The sequence below is a fragment of the Pezoporus occidentalis genome, unplaced genomic scaffold (genome assembly GCF_034315485.1).
Source record: "Pezoporus occidentalis ecotype Australia unplaced genomic scaffold, CSIRO_AGI_Poc_V1 ctg70, whole genome shotgun sequence".
NCBI lineage: Eukaryota > Metazoa > Chordata > Aves > Psittaciformes > Psittacidae > Pezoporus > Pezoporus occidentalis.
Genome location: NW_026916053.1, coordinates 1,491,290 through 1,512,202, shown reverse-complemented (window position 1 = coordinate 1,512,202; position 20,913 = coordinate 1,491,290). Strand labels below are relative to the sequence as shown.

The following is a 20,913-nucleotide window of genomic DNA, read 5'->3' as shown; positions in this document are numbered from 1 at the left end:
TTGCTTTTACGCTTTGATTATGAGGGCTGGGGAAGCCCCACTGCACACCTCTGGCTAAGGAGCTAAGGCAGTAAAACAGGGCAGGACCAGAAGTTGTGCTGGAGGTTGGCAGGGCGCATCCCTGGGCCTGGGTGATGACGGGCACTGGGAACTGAACTGAGGACAACCGATTCATATCCCAAATGACACAGCCAGGGTGTCTGTGGGACACCAGTCTGTTTCCACCATCTCTTCCCCCAGGAGTCCCAGCACCCACCCCACCATGCTCCCAAGTTGGGGTATCTCTCCAGAGCCCTAGAATCAAGCTTGGGGACAACAACCACCACCACCCAGAAGCCAAAACAGAAACCAGGGACATCGGGGTCCCCTCTGATGGGGACCAGCGATATGTATGTGGGGGATTAGCATATTTTGCTGCTCTGAAACCCCACTGGAGACCCTGGGGGTTGCCAATGCCCTTCATTCACATCGCCTCTGCAGCTACTTCTCTACCTGCTGCGAGTGCCAGCGGGAGCGTAGTGGGTACCTGGTGTTTCCTGGAGCAGGTTGTATGTGCTGCCATTCATCTTCTCTGCGGGCCAAGCTAGGGGAGTCTCGCCCTGGGATGGGGCCGTGCAGCCAGCAAGCCCCCCGTGGGCAGCAGGGCATGAGCCATGCCCAGAGCTGGCTGTGGTGTGGCAGCAGGGACCAGCTAATCCCTTAATGCTGGTCACAATGAGATTTGATGGGGAACAGGAGTTCGTGCCGCAGAGCCGCAGATTTTAAAGGCTTCTGGCTACTACCCGGAGGGGAATTATAAGGTGGCTCTGGGTCTGTGCCCTGCTGCCAGTGCCCACAGGCTGCTTTCTGGGCCACCTTTCTGAGGTGCCCTCACCCTGGCCTCAGGCCTACTGCTGGGTTTGTGCAGGGCAGCTCCAGAGGCTGCTCCAGAAAGCATGCCTGGGTGTGTTTAACAGCAGGAGCGGGTCTGACTCCTGCTCTGGGGAGAGGCTGCCCGCTTTCACTTTAAGATGTTTCTATATAAATACCCAGAGCACCATATCCTTGAGAAATGACCTTTGTCGTCCCTCCCAGACACCACCATAGCACTCAGGGATGGGGATGCGGGGATGAAGCAGGGTGGCAGAGGAAGCTGTGTGCCTGGTGCTCCCTGTCTTTGGGCAGCACTGAGTTTTGTCCCGCAGACATGTTTCTCCTCTGCAGGGAGTGTGTGTGCCAGCACATGGGGCTCTGCTTGGCCCAGAGGAGGAAAATTAGGTGTAGGATTAGTGTGGCACTTCACTGGGTGTTCATAGGCACTGAGCAATACATTGACTGCTGGAAGGGAGAACTGGGCACCTTGGCAATGCAACCCTGTGCCCCAACCATGGCCAGGAGCGAGCATGACCTCCGCACCCAGAAGAACCATCTTGGGGCCAAGCCCATCTGAAACACCCATTTTCCTGCACTTTCCTTCCTCCTTGATGGCTTTCATCCCACGAAGCCTACCCGTTTTCACTGTGCTAAGGAGGAGAGAGCTCGTTCCTGCCATCCAGAGACGCTGGACTGGATCCTGAGCACCATCTCAAAGGTGTAAGTCTAATGGAGCCAAACTATTCCTAAACCATTCCTGTCCCATCTCTGCGGCTCCCACCCAGGGCTGCCTGTAGTGCATTCATATTAATTGGAATGCATGCGGCTGGCAGCTGCCAGAAGACTCCTGATGAGTCAGGGATGGGGAATGATCACAAGTCCGTACATCGGCTCCATGCCCAGGGAAGGGGTGTGCTAATGCCCAGCTTGCCCACATGGAGCCGGGAGCAGCATCAGGGGCAGGGCTGGGGCTGAACTGTACGTAACCCCATGACACCTCTCTTCACCCCTCCGTTTCCACACAGGTTTCAATGCCTGCAGCACAGAAACACACCCAGGTCAACAGAGATTTCTCTCAGACAGTGGCAGTCCCTGAGAACACCCATGGATGAGCTGCAGGCAGCACCTGCCTCTGCTTCCACCAGGGTATCCATGGGGTGGCAAAGCTACCACCTCCATTCCACCACCATTTGGTCCCTGATGGCAGCAGACTCTAGGGAGGGAAGCAGCCAGGCTGTGGATCTGAAGTCTGGCTCTTCGTCCCCTTGTCCCTCCTGTTCCTTATTCCACCCTTCATTTCCCAGTGCTATCTTTACCCTGCCTATGGCTGATTCCCTTGAGCACCCATCAATGCCCTCTCTGCTCCTTCCTGCTGGGGCACCTTGATCTGGCTGAGTCTGCTCGTCACTGGGGCAGGACCTGCTCATGTGCCATGGTGGCTGCAAGCAAGAGGCCACACAGCTTGCTGGATGGGGGCTTGCAGCACAGGCAGGGCTTTTTTCCATGGGGCAGTTGTTATATTATGCCTCCTGCTGAGCCCCACAGTGTTGCCCTATCCATTAACCTGACATCCTGCCCAGCCTCAGAGCCCATGGTCAAATTTCCTCGGGTGACGTTAGCATCAGTGCATCCTCTTCCCAGGCTGAGGAGGTAGTGGGACATACCATGCCATCCTGGTGATGGGGTGGGATGCAGGTCCTGCCCAGCCAGTTGGAAACCGGGGCAGGCTGGCACATTGGGGATGAGCAGCAGCTTCTTATCATGGGGTATCAAGGCTTTGGGGACCACGCAGCAAAATGCTGAGCCTCCCCTTGGAGCAGCGGTGGGGAGAGAAGTGGCTGAATGGGACAGGAGGAGCAGCACTGGGCCATAAATGCAGCATGGTGGCTGTCATTTATGTGTCAGCAAACACCTTGAGTGGGCTTGACTATTGATTCTGACTGTATAAAAGAGTGTTGTGGCACTTGTTCAGGTCTGTGCAGGTTTTACAGCTCTTGTTCGGCGAAGTGCTCATGTATTTGGTTTTGCTCCTTCCTTCAGGCCTATCTGTTGACATTGGCTCTCCTGAGCAGAGCGTTGGGCCACGCCAGGAAGCTGAGTGTACAACTCTCCTTGCGTTTCCCACTTTCCCAGGGGTTATCGCCTATGAAATCTCACACACACCCATGGCCAGAAAAGGTTTCTGATGCAGAGGCAGGTGAAAGGTGCCCACTGGTCCCACGGTGGTGAGTTTGGGTGCCCCATGCTTGGTGGCAGGGGCTGAGCCACCTTCCCTGGCAGAGGGGTTTTGAGTGGATGGGTAAAGCCACAGCAAAGGCAGGCTGCGGTGGGATGAGCACGGTCAGAGGTCTGTAGAGCTGTGATGAAAATCAGGGCATCAAACCAGCTTGGTTGTGCAGGGAAGGAGAATGTGTCAGGGCTCCCATTGCAGAGGAGATGGCCAGTGTGTGGTGACCCACAGCAGGAGGCACACAGTAGCACCCATTTGCCACCTCCAGTCCTCTTCCCAACAGAAGATGCCAGCACTAGCTGAGCCTGCAGGGACATTTGGTGCTGGGGGGCTCAGAGGGCTTGAGCCCATGGTGATGGTTCCCAGGTCCCCCTCCACCCCTCAGCACTGGGGCTCCTGGTGCCATGGGGATGCAGCCAGAGTCCCTCCAGTGGCTGCAGCATTTTGGGATAGAAAGTCCGGTCCTGCCTTGTGGGCACTTCAGCTTTTTGGAGCCAGGATCCAGCTGCTCCTCAGCTATTGGTGTCTTTCCACAGCCACTTGCTCTGTATGGAGCTGCTTCAGTGCATCATCCAGAGCCCACTGTTAGTTTTTGACTGGCACCGTTAGTCTTTCCTGAAGGGGTTTGCTGGATAATTTTGGCTGATGCTCAGGCTGAAGCTTGGATGGGGCTCGTTCCTTCAGCGTAATTGCTTCTGGGACCTGGCTTTGCTCAGAGGCCCCAGTGGGAATGTGGCGCCTCTGCCCAGTGCAGAGCCATCAGCCTTGGGTTCGTGATACAGCCACTACCTTGAAATTTGCCTTTCGTGAAATTCTGCAACATTTGCTCTTTCCACAAACATTTCTGCCAGGAACGTTGTTTGCTCCAATATTTGAGGAAAGCAAACAGAGGGGGAGCCTGAACACAAACAGTCATGGATGTTTTTTCGCACTCTTTGCCCTGCTCTACCCCCAAGCCCACCACAGAGACACTTGTAGGTGACCCCTCTGCTCCAGCTACCCCTTGGCTCTGCCTGTGCCCACTGCTGGCCACGATCCCACTGCAAATACTGCTGTATTTCAAAGAAGATCACCCAGACCTTGCTGCCTGCGGGACCACCATCGCTCACCACCCCTTTGCGCTCGCTTTAGACAAACATCATTTTAATGCCATTCGAGAAATGTCAGCAGAAGACCAACCGAGCCTGTCTGACCCACACACCTACACCAGCCGCTCCTCAAGCCTTCCCAGGCCTCGTGCTGCTCACCTCCCAGAGCTGGAGCTCACCCCAGCCCTCTGTGCTCACTCCCATTGTAAATTACCATCGTGTTTCCAAGTGAAGCCGCAGACCAGGGCGTGCTGCCGCCTGGTAAGTGCTGGGGTGAGACGGCTGCCCCGGTGTGGTGGAAGTTGCAGCCCTGCATACAACCGCAGTCACTGTCTTGACACCGAGCAGCATCCCTGCAGCTCCCAGCGATGCGGAGCATCCCCTGCTCTTCCCCAAGGAGATCCTCTTCCCTAAGCCTCAGGATCAAGCCAAGGCAGCTAAGCAGTGATTGTTCCTTCTGCATCCCATCTGAATACCAGGGCTTATTTCTGGGTGCAGCAAGACCCTGCTCAGCGGTTTCTTGCCCCGGTAAGTGCTGCCCCTGCCAGTGTTATAAACACCACTGACAGCCAGTGGGGATGGTAGGAGTGGGAACAGGGAAGGACCTGTGCGGGTGTCGCAAAACTTACGAGTCCCTGATGGCCTCCGTGCCATGGACACAGAGCACAAGGAGTAAACAGAGGAATTAAATAGCAGCTGACATGAGAAATCAAGAGGGGGAAAGCTCAGTTTGGGTAGTAGCTAGTGTAAAGCTATAATTAGATCAATTTGTCAATGAGAAATAGCTGCTTCATAGTGAAAAGTAAAAATCCTCAGAACTTCTGCCTCCTCTCGCATTCTTCAGCTGAAGCTGTTCCCCACATCTGACCAAACTGCCCAAGCAGCTCCGATGGCTCGCGTTTTTCAGCTGATTTCCAAGGCTGCTTTACTGAGCTGGCCCCGCTGTAACCACCGGCCCCGGGGATCCCTGGCTCTGAGACACTTCCAATATAAAAAGGAGAGGTGCTGCCCATGCTGGGATTGAAGGAAATTGCCAGGATTGTGCCCAAGTCTCATTTGGGGAACTAAGGTGGAGCCGGGGTCTCATCACCAGCTTGCTGCCCCTTACACCTTCTCCATACCCTACCCTCTCACACACTCATTTGCAGCCTCCCCTGGGGATTTAACTTCAGTGCGCCTGGAGGAGCCCTTTCCAGCAGAGCATCCTCCAAATCCTTTACACCAGGCACAGGTCTGATGGGAGAGAAACCAGTGCCTCCAAGGTATGGTTTAGGGACAGTGCTGCAGGCAATCTGGGGCAGGGTTGAAGGAGCTGCAGTGGGTGGATGCCCCACTCTGATCTTATCAATGCCACTGCTGGAAAGAGCAGGCTAGACCCGCTTGCTGTCCTGAGGCCAAGTGCCAGCACCCAGCTTCCCCCTTAATATAACCCTGGCTTCAAATGGGTACTGAAATGCTGAAGCCCCTCATAGATGGGGAGACAGAAAAATCAGAGAGTCCTTCTATCTGTCAAAGGAAACTGAAAATGACCCCTCCAAGGCTGAAGGCTCATCTGGTGGATGTGGTATGCACCATCAGCTGAGCCCAGCAATGCCCTGGGGGTGGCTGGGACTGGCTGCACTGGTGGGACTCAGTGCACCACCACTGCCTGGAACATCCCGTTGTTTTCCAAGAGAATAATCTCCCCAGTGACCCTGGAAAGGGCTTGGCCACCACTTTGCCATCAGCCCCATGGCGCATCCGGCTGCTGTGCCCACCCTGCCACACAGCCCAGCCCCACAGTACCGCTAGGCACTGCCCAGTCCCCAGCCCTTCCTCGCCTCTATTTGGATAACTTTTTCACCCGTTTTATTTATGAGGACTCCCCTCCTTCTGCCAACGCTGAGCTTCCTCCCCCTTTGGTCTGGGAGGCCCTTCTTGCTTTTCTATTATTATTATTTTCCTCTCTTCCCCTGGCAAGGCCCCAGGCTCAGCCTCACGACGGGCTCGCGGGCAGTGGTCCCATGGCTTGCTTTGGCCGTGGGAGCAGATGGTGGGATGTGCAGTGACTCTTCTCCAGCCACCCTGTGGTTCCCAGCCCTGCCTGCGCCTGCCCCGTGGCCCATCACTGACCCTCAGGCTGAAATATTAGGAGAAAATCAGGATTAAACCAAGAAATCAGGACCAACCAGTGGCAACGTGTGCCTGCCTGTGCTTGAGGTCACTGATGTGCCAGGGCGGGCAAGTGGCTGCTCCCACTGGAGCAAGCTACAAGTGGGCAGAATAACTTAATCATAAGTGATTAAAGAGCTTGTTCAGCTCCTTGCATCACGTCTGTCAGACAAAGCCTGTTGCTCACTACAGGAATAAGGTTGGGTTTGCACCCTGGGGCTTAGGGCTGGAGGTGGCACCCACAGGAGGCTGCAGCCTGGAGCAAGAGAAGGCACCACCCAGAACAGGGCCATGGGCAAAGTGCGAGGAGGTTGCCTGGGAGTCCCACAAACCCTCCTGGGACCTGGCTGAGTGTGGGCTGGTGGGGCTGTGTGTGGTCATGACTGAGGTGTGATAAAGGAGAAGGGGAGCAGGACATGAAAAATACAGTGAGGAGAGGCAAGGTACCAGGATGGAGAGACATGGGGTGTGATGGGGAGCCAGGGGAAGTGATGGAGAGCCACAGGGAAGTGGTGGAGAGCCACCAGGAAATGATGGAGAGCCACAAGGAAGTGATGGAGAGCCACAAGGAAGTGATGGAGAGCCACAAGGAAGTGATGGAGATCCATGAGGATGACGGAGAACCCCGCAACTGTGAGACCTTGTTTACTGAGGCCTTCCTCCACATGCTGGCCATGCCCAGGGAACTGGGATTCCCAGATCTCATGGAACCAGCCCCAGCCCCTTGCTGCGCAGGTAAGCTGTTACATGGGCACATTTGAACCCATCTTGAGGGTAGCAGTGGTCTGGTGACAGCCTGGGCAGGGGGACCTCTCCCCTGGCGCCCGTGTTTGTTGGCAGAAGGCATCTAGCACAGCCAACAAGAGCAGTGGCATGGGGCTGTCCCATGTACCTGCTGTGCCGTGCAGGGAGCATGGGCACAGATCTGGTGTGCATCTCCCTGCAGCCAGGCTCCCTGCCTGCTGCTCTGTACCACAGACACTGGGGCTGCTGTTCATCCAGGCGCTACGCTCCCTGCTGGGAACCTGCCCAGCCCCAGCCCTAGGTGAGAGCAGCAGCACTGGCAGGCACCCGCTGTGCCCGCTCGCACAGCCCTGGCATGCCACGGGCACCACAGCCTTTGCACCGGGGCTGGCTGCGTGTCCTAAGGCAGCGTCACCTCCTCTCTAAACCCTTCCTCTTGTGCTGCCAGCCAGCCCTGCAGCAGCCCCTTGCGCCAGCTCTGCTCCCTTCGCACGTGCCTCCTTCTCTGAGCCAAGCACAGCGAAAGAGAGAAAGCACAGAGACAGAGATGTATTTATACAACAGAAAGGTCAATTGGGGACCCTCTTCCTGCCTCCATCTCCAGGTACCTGAGGCGGTGGGGGCCGGGCAGCGCGGTGGGGCCGGGATGTGGGGCTGGGGGCTGCTGCCCGTTCCCAGCCCCGCTTCCCGCGAGTGACGCCGGGGCGGCAGCGCGGGCGATGGGAATGCTGTACTCACCATATGGAGCCTCCATCTTAGCGCTTAGCTGGGTGCTTACATTGACCATGTCTCGCCGGCTACTGCTATGGGGACTTGGGGCGGAAAAACCCGAGGAGGTAGAGGAATAAAAGGAAATCTAAATAGATAAATAGAAATGTCTTTCACTAAGGAGCGAGGTGAAGGCAGGAGGGAGCGCGGAGAGGCAGGGCGAGAAAACCTGCCTCTCCTGTTATCTTACTGATTCGCTTAATCGGGGCTAATGTGGGTGGAGATGTTAAATAGTAACCAAGCTCTTATGGAAACCAATCTGCAAGGTGCCGTTGCTGTAGCTATAGTAACCAAGCTAGAAACTCAAACATGGCTTTTACTGGACTCTTTTGGGGCTCCCATTTTCCCCCGGTGTCAAGGCCAGGGCAGCTGATGGGCTGGGATTCACCCCTGGCTGCAGGGGACAGGGAAGCCAAATCCGATTCCGCAGCATCCCGGGTGCTGCCAGTTTTGTGCCATAGCTCACCCGTGACGGGAAAAGCCTGCCCATGGGCAAGGGGCAAACACTGCAAACACTGGGGAACCAGGGGCTGTGGGATGAGCTGTGGGGCTGGCACGGGCAGAGCAGAGCCTGGACAAAGCACAGGGGACAAAATGCCCCAGTCATGAGCCAGGGCTTGTCCACTCCATGCGGAACTGGAGGGGTCACTTGGGGATGGGGAGCATGGGGATGCTGCAGTGGGATGCAGGGTGGTACCCTGAGAACAGCACCGGGGCACAGGGCAGTCACAGCTCCTTCCCATCTCTCTCTGCTTCCCAAACCGAGGGGACCTGTAGGGTTCCACAGCCACTCATGGACACCTCTGCTCCTTCCAGGACCACAGCACCAAGGAGGAGCCCTGGGGTCTTCACAGTCCGGAATGCTCCTTGTGCCACCGGTGGTTCCATGCTGAGGCAAGCAGGGCCATGTGCAAGAAGTGTTGCTGGAATGATACCAAGCATATGGGGAGTCCCAAAGGAGCGTGCATGGGAGCAGGGCAAGTGAGGAGAGGGCCGCTGGGACACAGTGAGCAGGAATCACACACATCGCAGGAATCACAGCCAAGGCCTGGGAATCTGGGGACCCTTGGGTTTGCTGAGTGATGAGAGGTCCTAGGGAGGGAGAGGATGTGGATAACAGGGTGCTCAGTGATGCTGGGGGTGAGGTAGGGCGGTGGGATGGTGTGGGGATGTGTGCTATGGAGGGGGGACACAGCTGGGGCTCCCCACTTCTCCAGCTTCCTCACCTCAAGGGGAGCATATTGGTACTCACCTACAGCAGCCTCTGCCTTAGCACAGGTGGGGAGCAGTGGCAAAACCCCCAAGCCTGCAGAGCAGGGACCACGCCAGCCAGCCCTGCTCCTTCCACACACCCTCAAACCATCCCTGTCTCAGCAAACAGGGACCTGAACCATTCCTATTTCCCACAAAGTGGAAAGCAGCCAGAAAACACAAATGCTGCTGAAACATATGTATATGCTAATAATTATAAATGGTAAAATATATAGTATTTTATATAATATATAAATATATAATATACAATAATATATAATATGCTAAAAATTATGATCTTATCTTATAAAAGCAGTTTCCTACACTAGGGATGAAGCAGGTTGGACAGCCGGGCTGCTGGTGGGGGGTCAGTGTTATAAATAATTCCGGTTCACCCCATCCCCATTCCCGGAGGCTCCTCGTGGGGCTGCAGCCCTAGAATCAACTGACATGGTTGGATTTGAGTCCGGTGAAGCACATGTTGTTGGAGCAGCCCCCGCCATAGGCTGGGGGGCAGGCTGAGCACGGCTGCCCCACCTTGTACGGCACTTCTCCCTGCCAGTTGCCCCTAAAAAGAGAGGAGAGCATCACCTCTGAGCACCACCGCCAGCACCAGAGCGAGGGTGTTGGGGGGGTTCCCTCCATGCACTCACTTGAAGGCGTAGTTGCAGACGAGGAGGACGGCGTGCCTCAGCGTGCTGCCCCACACGCGTACATTGGTGCACGTGCTGAGGGCACAGCCCAGGCGGCTGGAGGATGCCCACACCATCTGCGCCAGGACAGAGAGCAGGAGCTATCAGCGACCGTCCACCCAGGCATCCAACATCCACCACCCCAGGACCACAGCGCAGGGCTGCGTCGCACCATGGAATTACATCCCGCCTAGCAAATTCCTTGGGTTGGATCCTGTGCCTGTCATAGGCAATGCTTTGTCACCAGTGATCTTTCACTGTCTGTCTTCTGCCTGCAGCCCCTCTGCCCCCTGCTCACTCCAATGAGCAGCAGTCTGGGTCGGTTCTCTGATTTACCCAAATTAGATCCCAAATGTCACCCCGAATCGCAGCCAGCAGCTCATCCTGCACACATGGAGAGCAAACAGTGCCAGAAGCTCCTCCTAAAGCCTCTCCAGGCTGAATTTCTTCCTTAAAAAAGTGTCTTGCCCATTTGCAACCCAGAGTGTCCCTGAGCATCCCCATGGATGAGCTGCACAAGGATGCAGATGCTCAGGTAAGGGTTGGAGCCATGCAGAGGAGGTATTTAGGGACTGGCACTGGGAAGCAGAGGGACGTTTTCCATATTGTGCTGGCCAGGCTGCTGGTGGATGTGCCAGGGGATGAAGGAGCTGCATTCCAGGTTGCTGACACAGCCGGGTGCTGTAAAGCCGCTCCATCACAGACAGGATTCATTCCTGCACCTTTCCAGCAGGCAGAGTGCCTGCTGCCAGCCCTGCTGCCAGGATTCCATCCCAGATCCCAGCTCTGCTCCCTGCACCGAGGCTTTGTGCAACGCTCACCTGAGTGTAGTGGCTGCAGACGGAGCCGCTGCATTTGGAGGGGCAGCGGGGGTTGCACTCGTGGGGGTGCGGGAAGGAGTAGTGCTGCTTCTCCTGGTGCCAGGATTTCACCATGTTGATGATGGAGATGGACCTGCAAAAGATGCTGCGGGTGAGGTGGACCTCCTCCCCCTCAGAGCTCATGGGCAACGGAGAGGAAGGGGAAGGCTCTGCTTTGAGGAATGGGGAGAGAAGAGGGTTTTGGCATTCCTAGTGAGAAGGGGCAACGACACCCTCGTGCCAAGTCCACTTGTGGAACTGGTGGACACGCAACCCTCACTTGAGGCCCCTGAGTGCTCAGCTTCCTGGTGGAGCTCCAGGACCTGCATCCCCCTGGTCCATGTGCCAGGCAGACAGGATTGATGCCATTCTCCCAGCTCAGCACCTCTGTTTTCCTATATTTACCCTTCTGCAAGAGCTGGACCCCCCATCTCCACCACGGGGGCCTTTATGTGCCCCTGGTTGCTTCTCAGTCCTTTGCAACTACAGCTCAGAGCCTCCCTGCTTCTTGACCGAGGGGCGGCTGCTGCTCCTCCTCCTCCAGCATCGCAGGGTGCAGGGGGTTCCCAGGAGCCCGCTCTGCCCGCGGGGCACTCACCTGCCCGACTGGATGAAGAGGTTCTGCCCCACGTATTTCATCAGCTCGGGGGGGCCGTGGTCCCACAGGCAGCGCGCAGCCCATGCATCAGCTGCCCTGGCCAGCCGCTCATCCCAGACCTGGCCAGGAGGAAAGGAAAAGGGCAGGCAGGGATTTTGACTGCCCAGAGGAGGGAAGAGGAGAAACCCACTCTCCTGTGCTCAGGGAGCACCCACCAGTGTCCAAAAGCCACATCAGGCTGGGAAAAGCCCAGGGGCAGCCATCCCACAGCTGGGAAGCTCAGGCATGGGACCAGGGGTCCTAAATCTGCCCCTGGGAGGACGCATCACCCCATTAGGACTCCATCCCTCCTGCACAGAGACTGCATGTGCCTGCCCTGCACCAGGGACATGGAACATCCCCCATGACAGATGACAGCCACAAACCCTGACATCCCCATGTGTGGGTGCCCCATCCTTACCAGGTTGGGCACCCACATCCCAGGTGAGCCCCTTGACCCCACCAAGGACCCAGAGATACTCTACTGGAGCCTGACTCACCATGTACTCCATGTTGGCCGCGGGGGGGGACACCTGCGCCCGCACTTGATTGTGGTAGTCCAAAATCATGCTCATGTCGCGGCGGGAGAGGAACCGCTTCGGATTGCCCCGGGGGACCCCCGCGCCCCACAGCAGCCCCGCGGCTCTGCTCCCGGCAGGGGACAGGGGCTCGGTGTCGTTGAGCAGCAGCCGGGAGCTGGACTCTTGTGGCATCCAGAAGCCCACAGCAGTGAGGAGCAGCGGCAAGGGGAGCACAGTCATGCTAGCCCGGCAGGGAGATGTCTGAGGACCTGGTTTTCTTCTTGTTTCCTTTAAAGAATGAAATCAGTACAAAACCTTCCCCATCTTTTCAGCCATTGCACGAACCTGTCAGGCAGCGGTTAAATAGGATCCTGCTGAGAAACTCGCTGCAGCCTCCTGCCCTGTAACTTCCCACATGTTTGGTGTGTTGAATAAATCCCCAGCACAAACGGAAATCTCATACAGGTAAAGAAATGCACGGCAAAGTTCTTCACCAGTGACAAATTCTGACGATTCCTTCCCTCAGGGGAAGACAAATCAGTGCCAAAAGCAGAATTTTCTGCCTTTCTAAAAGAGTTCTAAATGAAAAGAAATGAATGAATGGAATATTCCCCCGTCTGTCAGCCGGCGTCTGCCTGGCACTTCCCAGCATCCCTGCCAGCCTTCCTCGGAGCAGCGGGGAGGTTGTGCTCCAAACACATACCTTGAGGGCTGAGCAGAGCCCGGCGCCGGCAGCCGGTGGAGTTGTCCTTCGCGACCAACCTGCGGCGGCGGCTGCAGGAGGGGTTTAGCTTAGCCCCGGCGGGCAGCCCGCTGCAGCGCCTGATGCATCCTGACTGCCCCCGGAGAGGGTCATGAAGGAGCCCCGCGCTCGGGCATTTATAGGCTGCCGGGTGCCTCCTCACACGGGCGGGCTGGCAGCAACACAGAGCCCTGCAAGATGCTGGCGGGGGGGGAGCGAGCAAAGCCCAGCCCACCCGTCCATCAGACAGCCAAGGGCGTTTGCTGCCGGATGGGAGTTTAACCTGCTCTGGGACATTCACGGTTCTGTCACCTCCTCACCCCCCCGGCCGGCTGCATCTGGGCGGCAGCTACAGAAAACGGAGGAGGGTTTTTTCCCTGGCGATGCCCAGCCAAAGGTATCGCAGGGATCTGCTGCGCCGCCTCAGGCTTGCGCTGGTGTCCAAGTGTCTGTCCTCAGGGAGGGGAAGTGACTGCACGAGTCTGAAAGCCGCTGACAATCCTGCGGCATCAGGTGTGCTCCCTACAGCATCCCAAGCGGTCACGGTGCCTGGGGCCAGCTGAACTGTTGCAGGTCACAGCAAGGTGAGGCCGGCAGGCTGGAAGGACTGCTTGCAATGCCCCTCACGTCTCTTCCTCCTCCCTCTGCACTTGGTGTGAGCTGCAGCGGGGCTCGCTGCCGTCATCCCCCCCCCCTGCCACGGGGCCACAGATAAGCAAGGTGCGTACTGGGTTCACCAGGGCACAGGTGGGTTTGGAGCCAGGATTTGGAGTTTTGATTGCATGAAGGGGAGCACCAAGGCCAAACTCCCCCTCCTGAGCGGGCAGGAGACACAGAGAAGGAGACATGGAGCTGAAACCAGCACAGGCCCAGGGAAAAGCTGTTCCTCAGAAAGGGACACAGGGACGCTGCCGGGATGGTACAGGGAGGAGAAGGCAGTCCCACAGCAGCAGCTTCTTGCTGTCACTGGTTTGAATGGGACAAGGATCCCAGGCAAACAGCTCCTGCCCCATGCTGGGACTCACAGCAAGTCCAGAGCCTGATCAGCTGCACCCAGCGTCCCAGAGACCCACTGTGCAGCAGGAGCCAACCAGGAGCTAAGAGAGGAGCAGACCCAAGCATGGAGCAGGAATAGTGCCCAGGTGCTGAGCCGATGTGCTGTATTAACACAGCCTCACTCTATTGTGAGCCTCTGCTGAAACAATCCCGTGTGTATTTTTCCTGGCACCTGCTTGCCCATAAAGCAACTCAAGATGCTGCAGCCCCCAGGGAATGGCTGGGGGAATGGCCGAGGGATATTTCCATCCACTCCCCACCCAGCAGGTGGGATGATGTGTGCTCCAGTGAGGAGACAGGGAAACCACTGCTGAGGCATCTCCATTCTCTCTGTGGTGCCTCAGGAGGGGACCCATAGTGCAGAAGGCAGCAGCACCCCGTGAACTGTGGGGCTGAGGATGCTGTTGAGGGCCTGCCGTATCGTGCCACGGATGCTAGTGCTGGTCAAGACAGGGTGTCTGGATGGCTTCCAGAGCCCACCAGCTTCCCAGGCTGCCCACTGTAGTGTTTAATCAGCTCAGCTTCCCCTCCCCAGCATCAGACCACCCTAAACACCAGCCACCCCCCTGCAGGTGCCAGCCAAAGCACCATCCCCGATTTGCCAGTCCTACCAACACCCCTAGTTCATGTTCACATATGCAGAGGTGAGCGCCAGCTCCAGGGCTGGCAGCAGGACAGCCGTTTGTACTGCACCAGGACAGCACATGCCAGGGCTGCCTCCTCCATTCAACCCCAGATATCAAATCTCTCATTAGTAAGGCTGGTAAAGGCTGTTTCGTTCCCAGCGGATTAGAAAGGCAGACGGGGACACATAGCAGCAATCGTAACTGGGCAGACTGGAAACGTGGTTTGGGCAGACTGGGAGAAGCAGCTGCACACAGAGGTGGGGAGGGCACTGGGGCTGTGTTATGGAGAGATTTGGGAGGGTTTGCCAGGGCGGGCACCCAGCACCATGAACTGCACAGCTCTGCATCTGAGATTGGCTTGGAGCGTTTGTTTCCCTGGGCAGAGCAAACCCACTGCAGCTCCCACTGCCACACAGCAGCCGAGCCCCCAGCCCCTGCATGGGGACCAGGCAAGGGTTTTGTCCTGGGGGCAGGCTGAAAGCACCGCTTAATCAGCACTCCGTGGGACAATCTGAATTCCAGGAACTGAAAGGAGCTTGTATCCCTGTCAGGCGTGATATCCTGCAGCCAGACTGGCCCAGCTGCCAAAGCACAGCGAGCCAACAATCTGCACATGCACTCAGCTGGATGCGTAATGATTCTGTAAGCAGCGGCCGGCCAATTCTCACTTTAATGAGCGTCAGGAATAAAAAGAGATAAATCACAGAGCTCACAGTGCTCTCCTGGCAGACACACCCACTGGTGCTTCTAAAACCAACGGACACAGCAGCTTGCTCCAGAATAAGCCAGAACGGGACTTGCAGGATTTCTCTGTCATGTTTGTTTCTTCCGTCTCCTGGCTTCGGGCATCACCCACCAGCCATGGTTCAAGGCTGCACATGGTGACATGAGCAGGGCTTTGACCTTTGCTGTGGTCCCTGAGCATCCCTATGCCTGGAGGTAGTCAATGTGGCTTTCCATAGCAGAATCCTTCTCTGTACTGTGGTAAAATAAAAGAGAAGAAAAGCCCTGTTTGAACAAAACTTTTTCCCAGGTAATGCACAAACTCTGTTGCTCCAGTAAAATATTGCCCTCTTATGAACTGGCAGAAAGGATCATTTCCAGCTTTGCAGAAGCTTTCCCCAAGTCCTTCCCCAAACACCACCAACAGCTCCAGCCGCTCTGCTGCCCACCCTGGCAGGGGGGGAAAGTTGGGCTTTTGACATCCTTCTGCATTTCTAGAGCAGTGTAGAGGTCCAACGCATCCATAACTTGGTTTCTCCTCCCGCTTCCTGGGAGGAGATCTTCCTTCTGACTCAGAGATCAGAAGATTTGATCTCCACATCTTGTGATGCAGGAAAACCCAGCCTGAACTCCTGTACAGTTATCTGTGATCTCCCTGGAGTGAAACACGCCTTTGAGCTGCAACCCAACTGAGATCAGTCTTGAAGACTGGGGACTTCAGAGTCCTCCTCCTCGCTAACTCGGACCAGCTCCCTGTAAATGTTCTGAACCAAGCTGAGCCTTGGAGGAAGAGGTGTGGGAAAGTCAAATCCCATGCTCAAGAGGTAAACCTGCTTTTGTGGCATGAAGTAAAACCTGCTTGTTTTGGGGTATTAACTAAGGTGTCCCTCGAGGCCGATGGGGTCTCTGTGGTCAATAGGTGGGTGTCAGCCCTCACACCTCTCTTCCTGTTGCCCCTGTCACTGTCGGAGCTGTGGTGCCCACCAGCAGTCCTACAAGGCAGCTATGAAGACCACTGGCTCCAGCCAGCACCAAGATATAATTGGAGCCTTTGAAAGGCGAGAAATGTTTTTGCCAGCTCTAGAAATAAATGCCTCTGAAGTTGAGTGCTGCGGACAGGAGCTTCACATGAAGGTTCTTCACTGTAAGTTTAAGGGCTAAGTTTAGAAATCCACTTAACGACTCGAATCCAGAGCACGGTTAATTTGATGTTTGCTAACAGTTCATTTCTCAGCTGTGGGTGTGTGATGGTCTCACTGCACTCTGCTGACGTGAGAGGATCCAACAGGTCAATGGAAAGAAGGGCCCACCTCACTGAGTCAGCTGGAATCGACACAGACCCAAACCTGAGAGCCAAGCATCAGCTGTGACCTCCTTGCCAAATGCACCCAGGGTCAGTGGTGGGAAACCCATAGGTTCCCCACCCCATGGGGCAAAACCAGCCTGCACGAGAGGCATCATCTGAGGCAAGCATCCCACACAGTAAGCACCACCTGCTCAATGATCAGGAAATGCTGAAGCTCTGGCAAAGCGCTGGACCAGCTGCAGGTCAGGGGCTAGTGGATCACAGCCCCGAAGCCCAGACCTGGTGAAGTGAAGTCAGGACACCCTGGCAGCCTTACCATGTAATTTTCTCGCTCGGACGGGTTTGTGCCGCAGGCTGAGTGCAGCCCCTGTGACTTCAGTCCATTCCTTTCCACCAAGACCAAAACTGAGATAGAAACTGAGCACCTGGCCCTGCTTCACAGGGAGGTTTTCATGGCTGCACAGGGAGGTTTTGTTCTTGTTGCTCCTTTTCTCATGTGCCCAGGGCCCCACCGTGGCACCAACAAACATTCTCCAACCATCCCCACGAGTGCGCAGTTCACTGTCTCCAATGGATTTGCTACAGAAAAAATCCTGACCTTTCAGGATTATGCAGATTCCAACCAAACCTTGGAAGGTCCAAACGCATGAGCTGCAGCTTAACTGAACACACCCAAAACAGGATTCTCCCCACTTCCTTGGTGTGGAGACTCGCTTCCCAAGGTCATTTCTCCCTCAGGTGTTGACATTTGAGTCCCTGGAAACCCTGGAACTGGGACACCTCCTCTGAAGATGAGTCTCTGGTCTGAGGGTGCTCTGAGTGCTGGCAGCTCACTGCGCCCGCGCTCCCCAGCATCCACCCTTTCAAGTACAGAGGGAGCTGGATGAGGGATCCTGCAGCTCATTCACATCTGTTTCCATCACTGGGGCTGTGTCCATGCAGCGGCACTGAGGTCTGACAGTGGCTTGTGCTGACACATCCATAGTAGTGTGAGCTTGCCCATGTGCCACTAACGCTGGGGAGAAAACAGCAGCGAGGCTGAGCACACCCATACCTCATGGGGACCTGTGTTTGTGGTGGCCAGTAAGGACCTGATAAGGTTCATGCTGCCTCATCCTCCCCGCTGCTGCTAGTGAGATTTAACTGGCCTGAACAGGCAAGCGCAGTACAATCCAGCCTTCTTCCTGCTGGCAGATGTGGTGGTGCCAGCACCCGCAGAGGCACCTGGCAGGTCAAGGCAGATGCTCAGTGAAGGAAAGGGCAGAGCCCATCTGCCCCATGGCCAGCATCTTGGAGGACAGCAAACACGGAGCTCGCCAGACTGCTGTTGCTTTTGGCACAGCCCTTCCCCTGCTCCGCTTCCCCAGCAGACATTGCGGTTTTACCCCGCTGTCCTGTCTGCTGCCCTTGGGCTGCTTCCAAACTGAGCCTGCCTGGGCAGTCAGGCCCCTGCACCCGGCTTTGCCTGCCTTGAAGAGGGGAGGTGAGAGCCATGCAGAGCACCATGGCCAAGGCACTGGGATGGGAGCACCCCTGGAGCATCTTCCCAGCACACATCCCTCAAGGGCTGCACTGAGTTCCCAGCTGGACCCTGTTACAGCCTCAACACATCTGTTTGTGTTTGTCAACATCCAGCTGTGGGTTCCTGGCTGAGAGAGAAGGAGGGTGGCATTGCCCAAGGGGCCATGTGTGAGCACTGGCGGGTGCTGGGTCAGGTTTGGGCAGGGGGTGAGGAATGGGGCTAGCCCCATCCTTCTGCACCCCCCTCATCTGGTGTCAGCTGTTTCTAGTTTTTCCCTTCCCTTTCTCTTATTTTAGCTGGTATTTTCATTCTGTGCTGATAAGAGAGAGGAAGCCTGGGAGCACTGCTGGGTGGTTTGGTGGCTGGGGTTAGCTGCTGGCTGCCTGCATCTCCCTCTCCATCAGCTGCTGCAGTACAGACTCCACAGACAGAATGGTCCACCAAAGCCCTCTTTCCAAAACCAGCGCCTTAAACCCCTGCAAGTGGGTTGGGGGAATGTCAGAAACTAGAACTTGATAAAATCATGGAAGTGTTCCATGATGGTATGTCTTCCAGCACGGGTGGCTTACAATGCCCACCATTAAACCTGTGGGACCAGGTGGGAGGTGCAATGTGCTCTCAAGCTCTGTGAACAGCTGATGCCCATCTGGGATAACTGAGATGAATGCAGTGCCTATAAAGCTACAGCAGCAGTACTGCAAGCAGGGCTGGTTTTCTCCCCAGACAAGAAAAGGATCTTCCTCTTTGGCTGTTTCAGTGGTGGAAAGGATGAGGCATCTCCATGAGTTCATGGACCATGCAAAGGGGAAAACCTCCAGATCTCCTCACTGCAGTGATTTGTGTCCCAAAGTGGTTCAGTAACTCAACAAGCCTTCCCTCTGTGCCTGCTGAACCCCTCCAGCTGTCTCACACAGATGACTGTTGAGGTGATGGTGAGGGTTGATTGACTCTGACAAATATTTACCTGTTTCTCTGGGTTTACAGAAACCTCACTCCAGCCCTGGCTTTGAAGTGGAGTTCAAAGCCCCAGCAACGCTGATGTCTTGTGGGAAGAGGGCTCTCATTGGCGTGCAGAAACACTGCTCTACAAGGAGAGGAACCACATCCACTGTCCTCCCTGGGGGGCACTGTGCACAACACTGGCATCTTCCATCATTTCATAGGGTCCTGCTTGTCTCTATACACCAAGGTAAGATCCATTTTGCCTGTTTGGAGCCTACATTAAACAAACAGCCAGTAGAAAGGCCTTTCTCCAGCAAAGTGGCAGAACGTGCTTCCCATGTGGTTTCTTTCCTAGCCTCTGAACGGTGCCAACAGGGATGGGGCTGAGTTGCACATCTGTGGTGAGCTCATATTTAAAAAACCTAGCTTGGTCAAACTGTACAGATGAACACTTGTGAAAAGAATCCTATTTCTTCAAGTGAAGTGGCAAATGCTCGGATTTAGTTAAAGCATTAGGATTTGCCTTTCATTTGTAATCAAACTTGAAGCTAGAGGGGGGAACAAAGATGTTTATTCTCAGAACAGCAGGAGCAGAACCTTCACCACCCACCTCCTCCCCAGGCTGTCAGTGATGCCCTCCTGTGCACTGTTAACCACCTTCTGTACAGTCCTTTCACTTGGCAAGGCTCAGACTGGATCGCTCTAGTCTGTAAGATTTTGTGTTCCAGGCAGACTGCACTTCTGGTCTGGTCCATTTCCTGATGGGAAACTGAGCCAGACTACGACGAACCACTAATGGTCCTGACAATAAAATATCATGAGATGCCTTGGAGAAGGTGCAGAAGATCCCTAGCAAAGGCTTCGGGCTTAATCTGCTGTTTGGGAGCATTTAACTCTAAGGACAGTTGTTCTTCTATACCTGGTGGGACCCCACAGGTGCACACAACAAAGCAAGCACTCCCAAACTCCTGGAGAAGCTAAATGGAAGAGGGTTATTCTTTTTTGCTGGCTGGGGAAAAGGGTGATAAACCAGAGCCCAGGCACCAGGACAGCTGTGGGCTTCTCCATGAGGCAAATTCATCTCTTCACTGCCTGAGCCCTGGGGATGGCTGACCTGGGCATTGCTCAGCACGTGTCACACTGACACATCCCCTCACCTCGCTGTCTTCCTGCCCATCTTGGCCTTCAGATGCCACCAGAGGTTGAAGACCACCCCAATGAATTCCACAGCTTGGGGCACCCTTGCTTCTCCTGCTGAAGGCTGAGATGAGGGGCAGCCTGGTGGTGAGAGAGCAGGGCAAGGCGAGCAGGAGGCGTTGAGCTTGATGAGCACAGGAAATGCACAGGTAAAAACCTGAACACAGAGCAAAGCTAATTTAGTATATTAAACATCCCCTTTCACACTGCGACAATCTTGAACGCGCTGGGTGTCCAGCAAACCCTTTGAACATCTGCTGTAATTATTACTTTTTATCTACAGAGCATTTCGGTAGTCATTATAGTCAGGGCACATTCAAATCATGTTTCCAGCCAACACTTGTAAAATTAACCAAGCTGGTAAAGCACAGATTGGATATTATGTATGCATGGCTTTTTAGTTTTACAGTTAATATCTGTAATTATACATTTGACTGAAACATGTTATGTGGCTGGCTCTGCCAGTTACCCGGTCAAGAAACCAGCACTATTAACTGTGGCCCCTGCAGCTAATCAACACAAAGTCACTTCCAAATTTGACACCTGAATATACTTACTGATTCTTTCCTGCAAATACATGAGCTAAAAACGCACCAGTAAAGTCTGAAAAGTTCATATTTCTGAATTTGAGTGAGTAAGCACAGACCATTTCCTTCCCATGTTTGACCACTTCCAATAAACAGTAGTTTCTTCATCTCAGAACATGTAATATTTTGGTACGGTAGCTCAACGGCCACCCAGCAAAGGGTTTCATGGAAATTGTTGTTGTGAGTTCTGCATAAGGTTTAATCTATCATTAATAATCATTACAGAAGGGAATAAAGGGAAACAACAAATAACACTTTCAGCACCTGGCTGACAGGAAGGTGACTCGGACTGCGCAGGAGTTCCTTCCCAGTGACTGTGCTGCTCAGAGAGCGCTGCCTGCTCAGCCTGCAGGGAAAAGCCTACCCGGCAGCTACCTCTGAAAGACAGCGCAGCAAGGATCGAGTGAATTCCAACATG

At 55.2% G+C, this 20,913-nt stretch overlaps 2 protein-coding genes and 2 long non-coding RNA genes across 4 annotated transcripts in view; 1 reads left to right on the top strand and 3 right to left on the bottom strand.

Moving 5' to 3' along the window:
* The window catches only part of HNF4A (hepatocyte nuclear factor 4 alpha), a 33,948-nt gene extending 25,948 nt beyond the window's left edge, over positions 1-8,000 (bottom strand). Inside the window, exon 1 of the mRNA XM_062642310.1 lies at positions 7,804-8,000. Coding sequence (XP_062498294.1) covers positions 7,804-7,852 — 49 coding nt within the window. The 5' untranslated portion in view covers positions 7,853-8,000. The remainder of the gene's footprint in view (positions 1-7,803) is intronic.
* On the top strand, positions 1,493-6,473 carry LOC134175895 (uncharacterized). Its single transcript, XR_009969173.1, has 2 exons — positions 1,493-1,572; positions 2,893-6,473. It is a non-coding gene; the product is annotated as an uncharacterized LOC134175895 (long non-coding RNA).
* A 1,359-nt stretch (positions 8,001-9,359) lies between the features above and the next one.
* R3HDML (R3H domain containing like) lies at positions 9,360-12,042 on the bottom strand. Its single transcript, XM_062642145.1, has 5 exons — positions 11,774-12,042; positions 11,235-11,353; positions 10,598-10,730; positions 9,738-9,853; positions 9,360-9,652 (listed from the first exon to the last, which is right to left on the bottom strand). The coding sequence occupies exons 1-5, from the start codon at positions 12,032-12,034 to the stop codon at positions 9,526-9,528; spliced, it is 756 nt and encodes a 251-aa protein (XP_062498129.1). The 5' UTR covers positions 12,035-12,042; the 3' UTR covers positions 9,360-9,525.
* A 6,438-nt stretch (positions 12,043-18,480) lies between these two features.
* Positions 18,481-19,599, bottom strand: LOC134175807 (uncharacterized). The gene is made up of 3 exons (XR_009969148.1): positions 19,451-19,599; positions 18,752-18,974; positions 18,481-18,596 (listed from the first exon to the last, which is right to left on the bottom strand). It is a non-coding gene; the product is annotated as an uncharacterized LOC134175807 (long non-coding RNA).
* Positions 19,600-20,913: the final 1,314 nt, after the last annotated feature.

Bases quoted from the DNA above. Each gene is read 5' to 3' on its own strand.
- R3HDML (XM_062642145.1), bottom strand. From the start codon at position 12,034: ATGACTGTGCTCCCCTTGCCGCTGCTCCTCACTGCTGTGGGCTTCTGG. The intron at 11,354-11,773 runs GTGAGTCAGGCT...CCTCCTGGCCAG, and splicing joins CGGCCAACATGGAGTACATG to GTCTGGGATGAGCGGCTGGC. The intron at 9,854-10,597 runs GTGAGCGTTGCA...GTCCTGGCGCAG, and splicing joins TCTGCAGCCACTACACTCAG to ATGGTGTGGGCATCCTCCAG.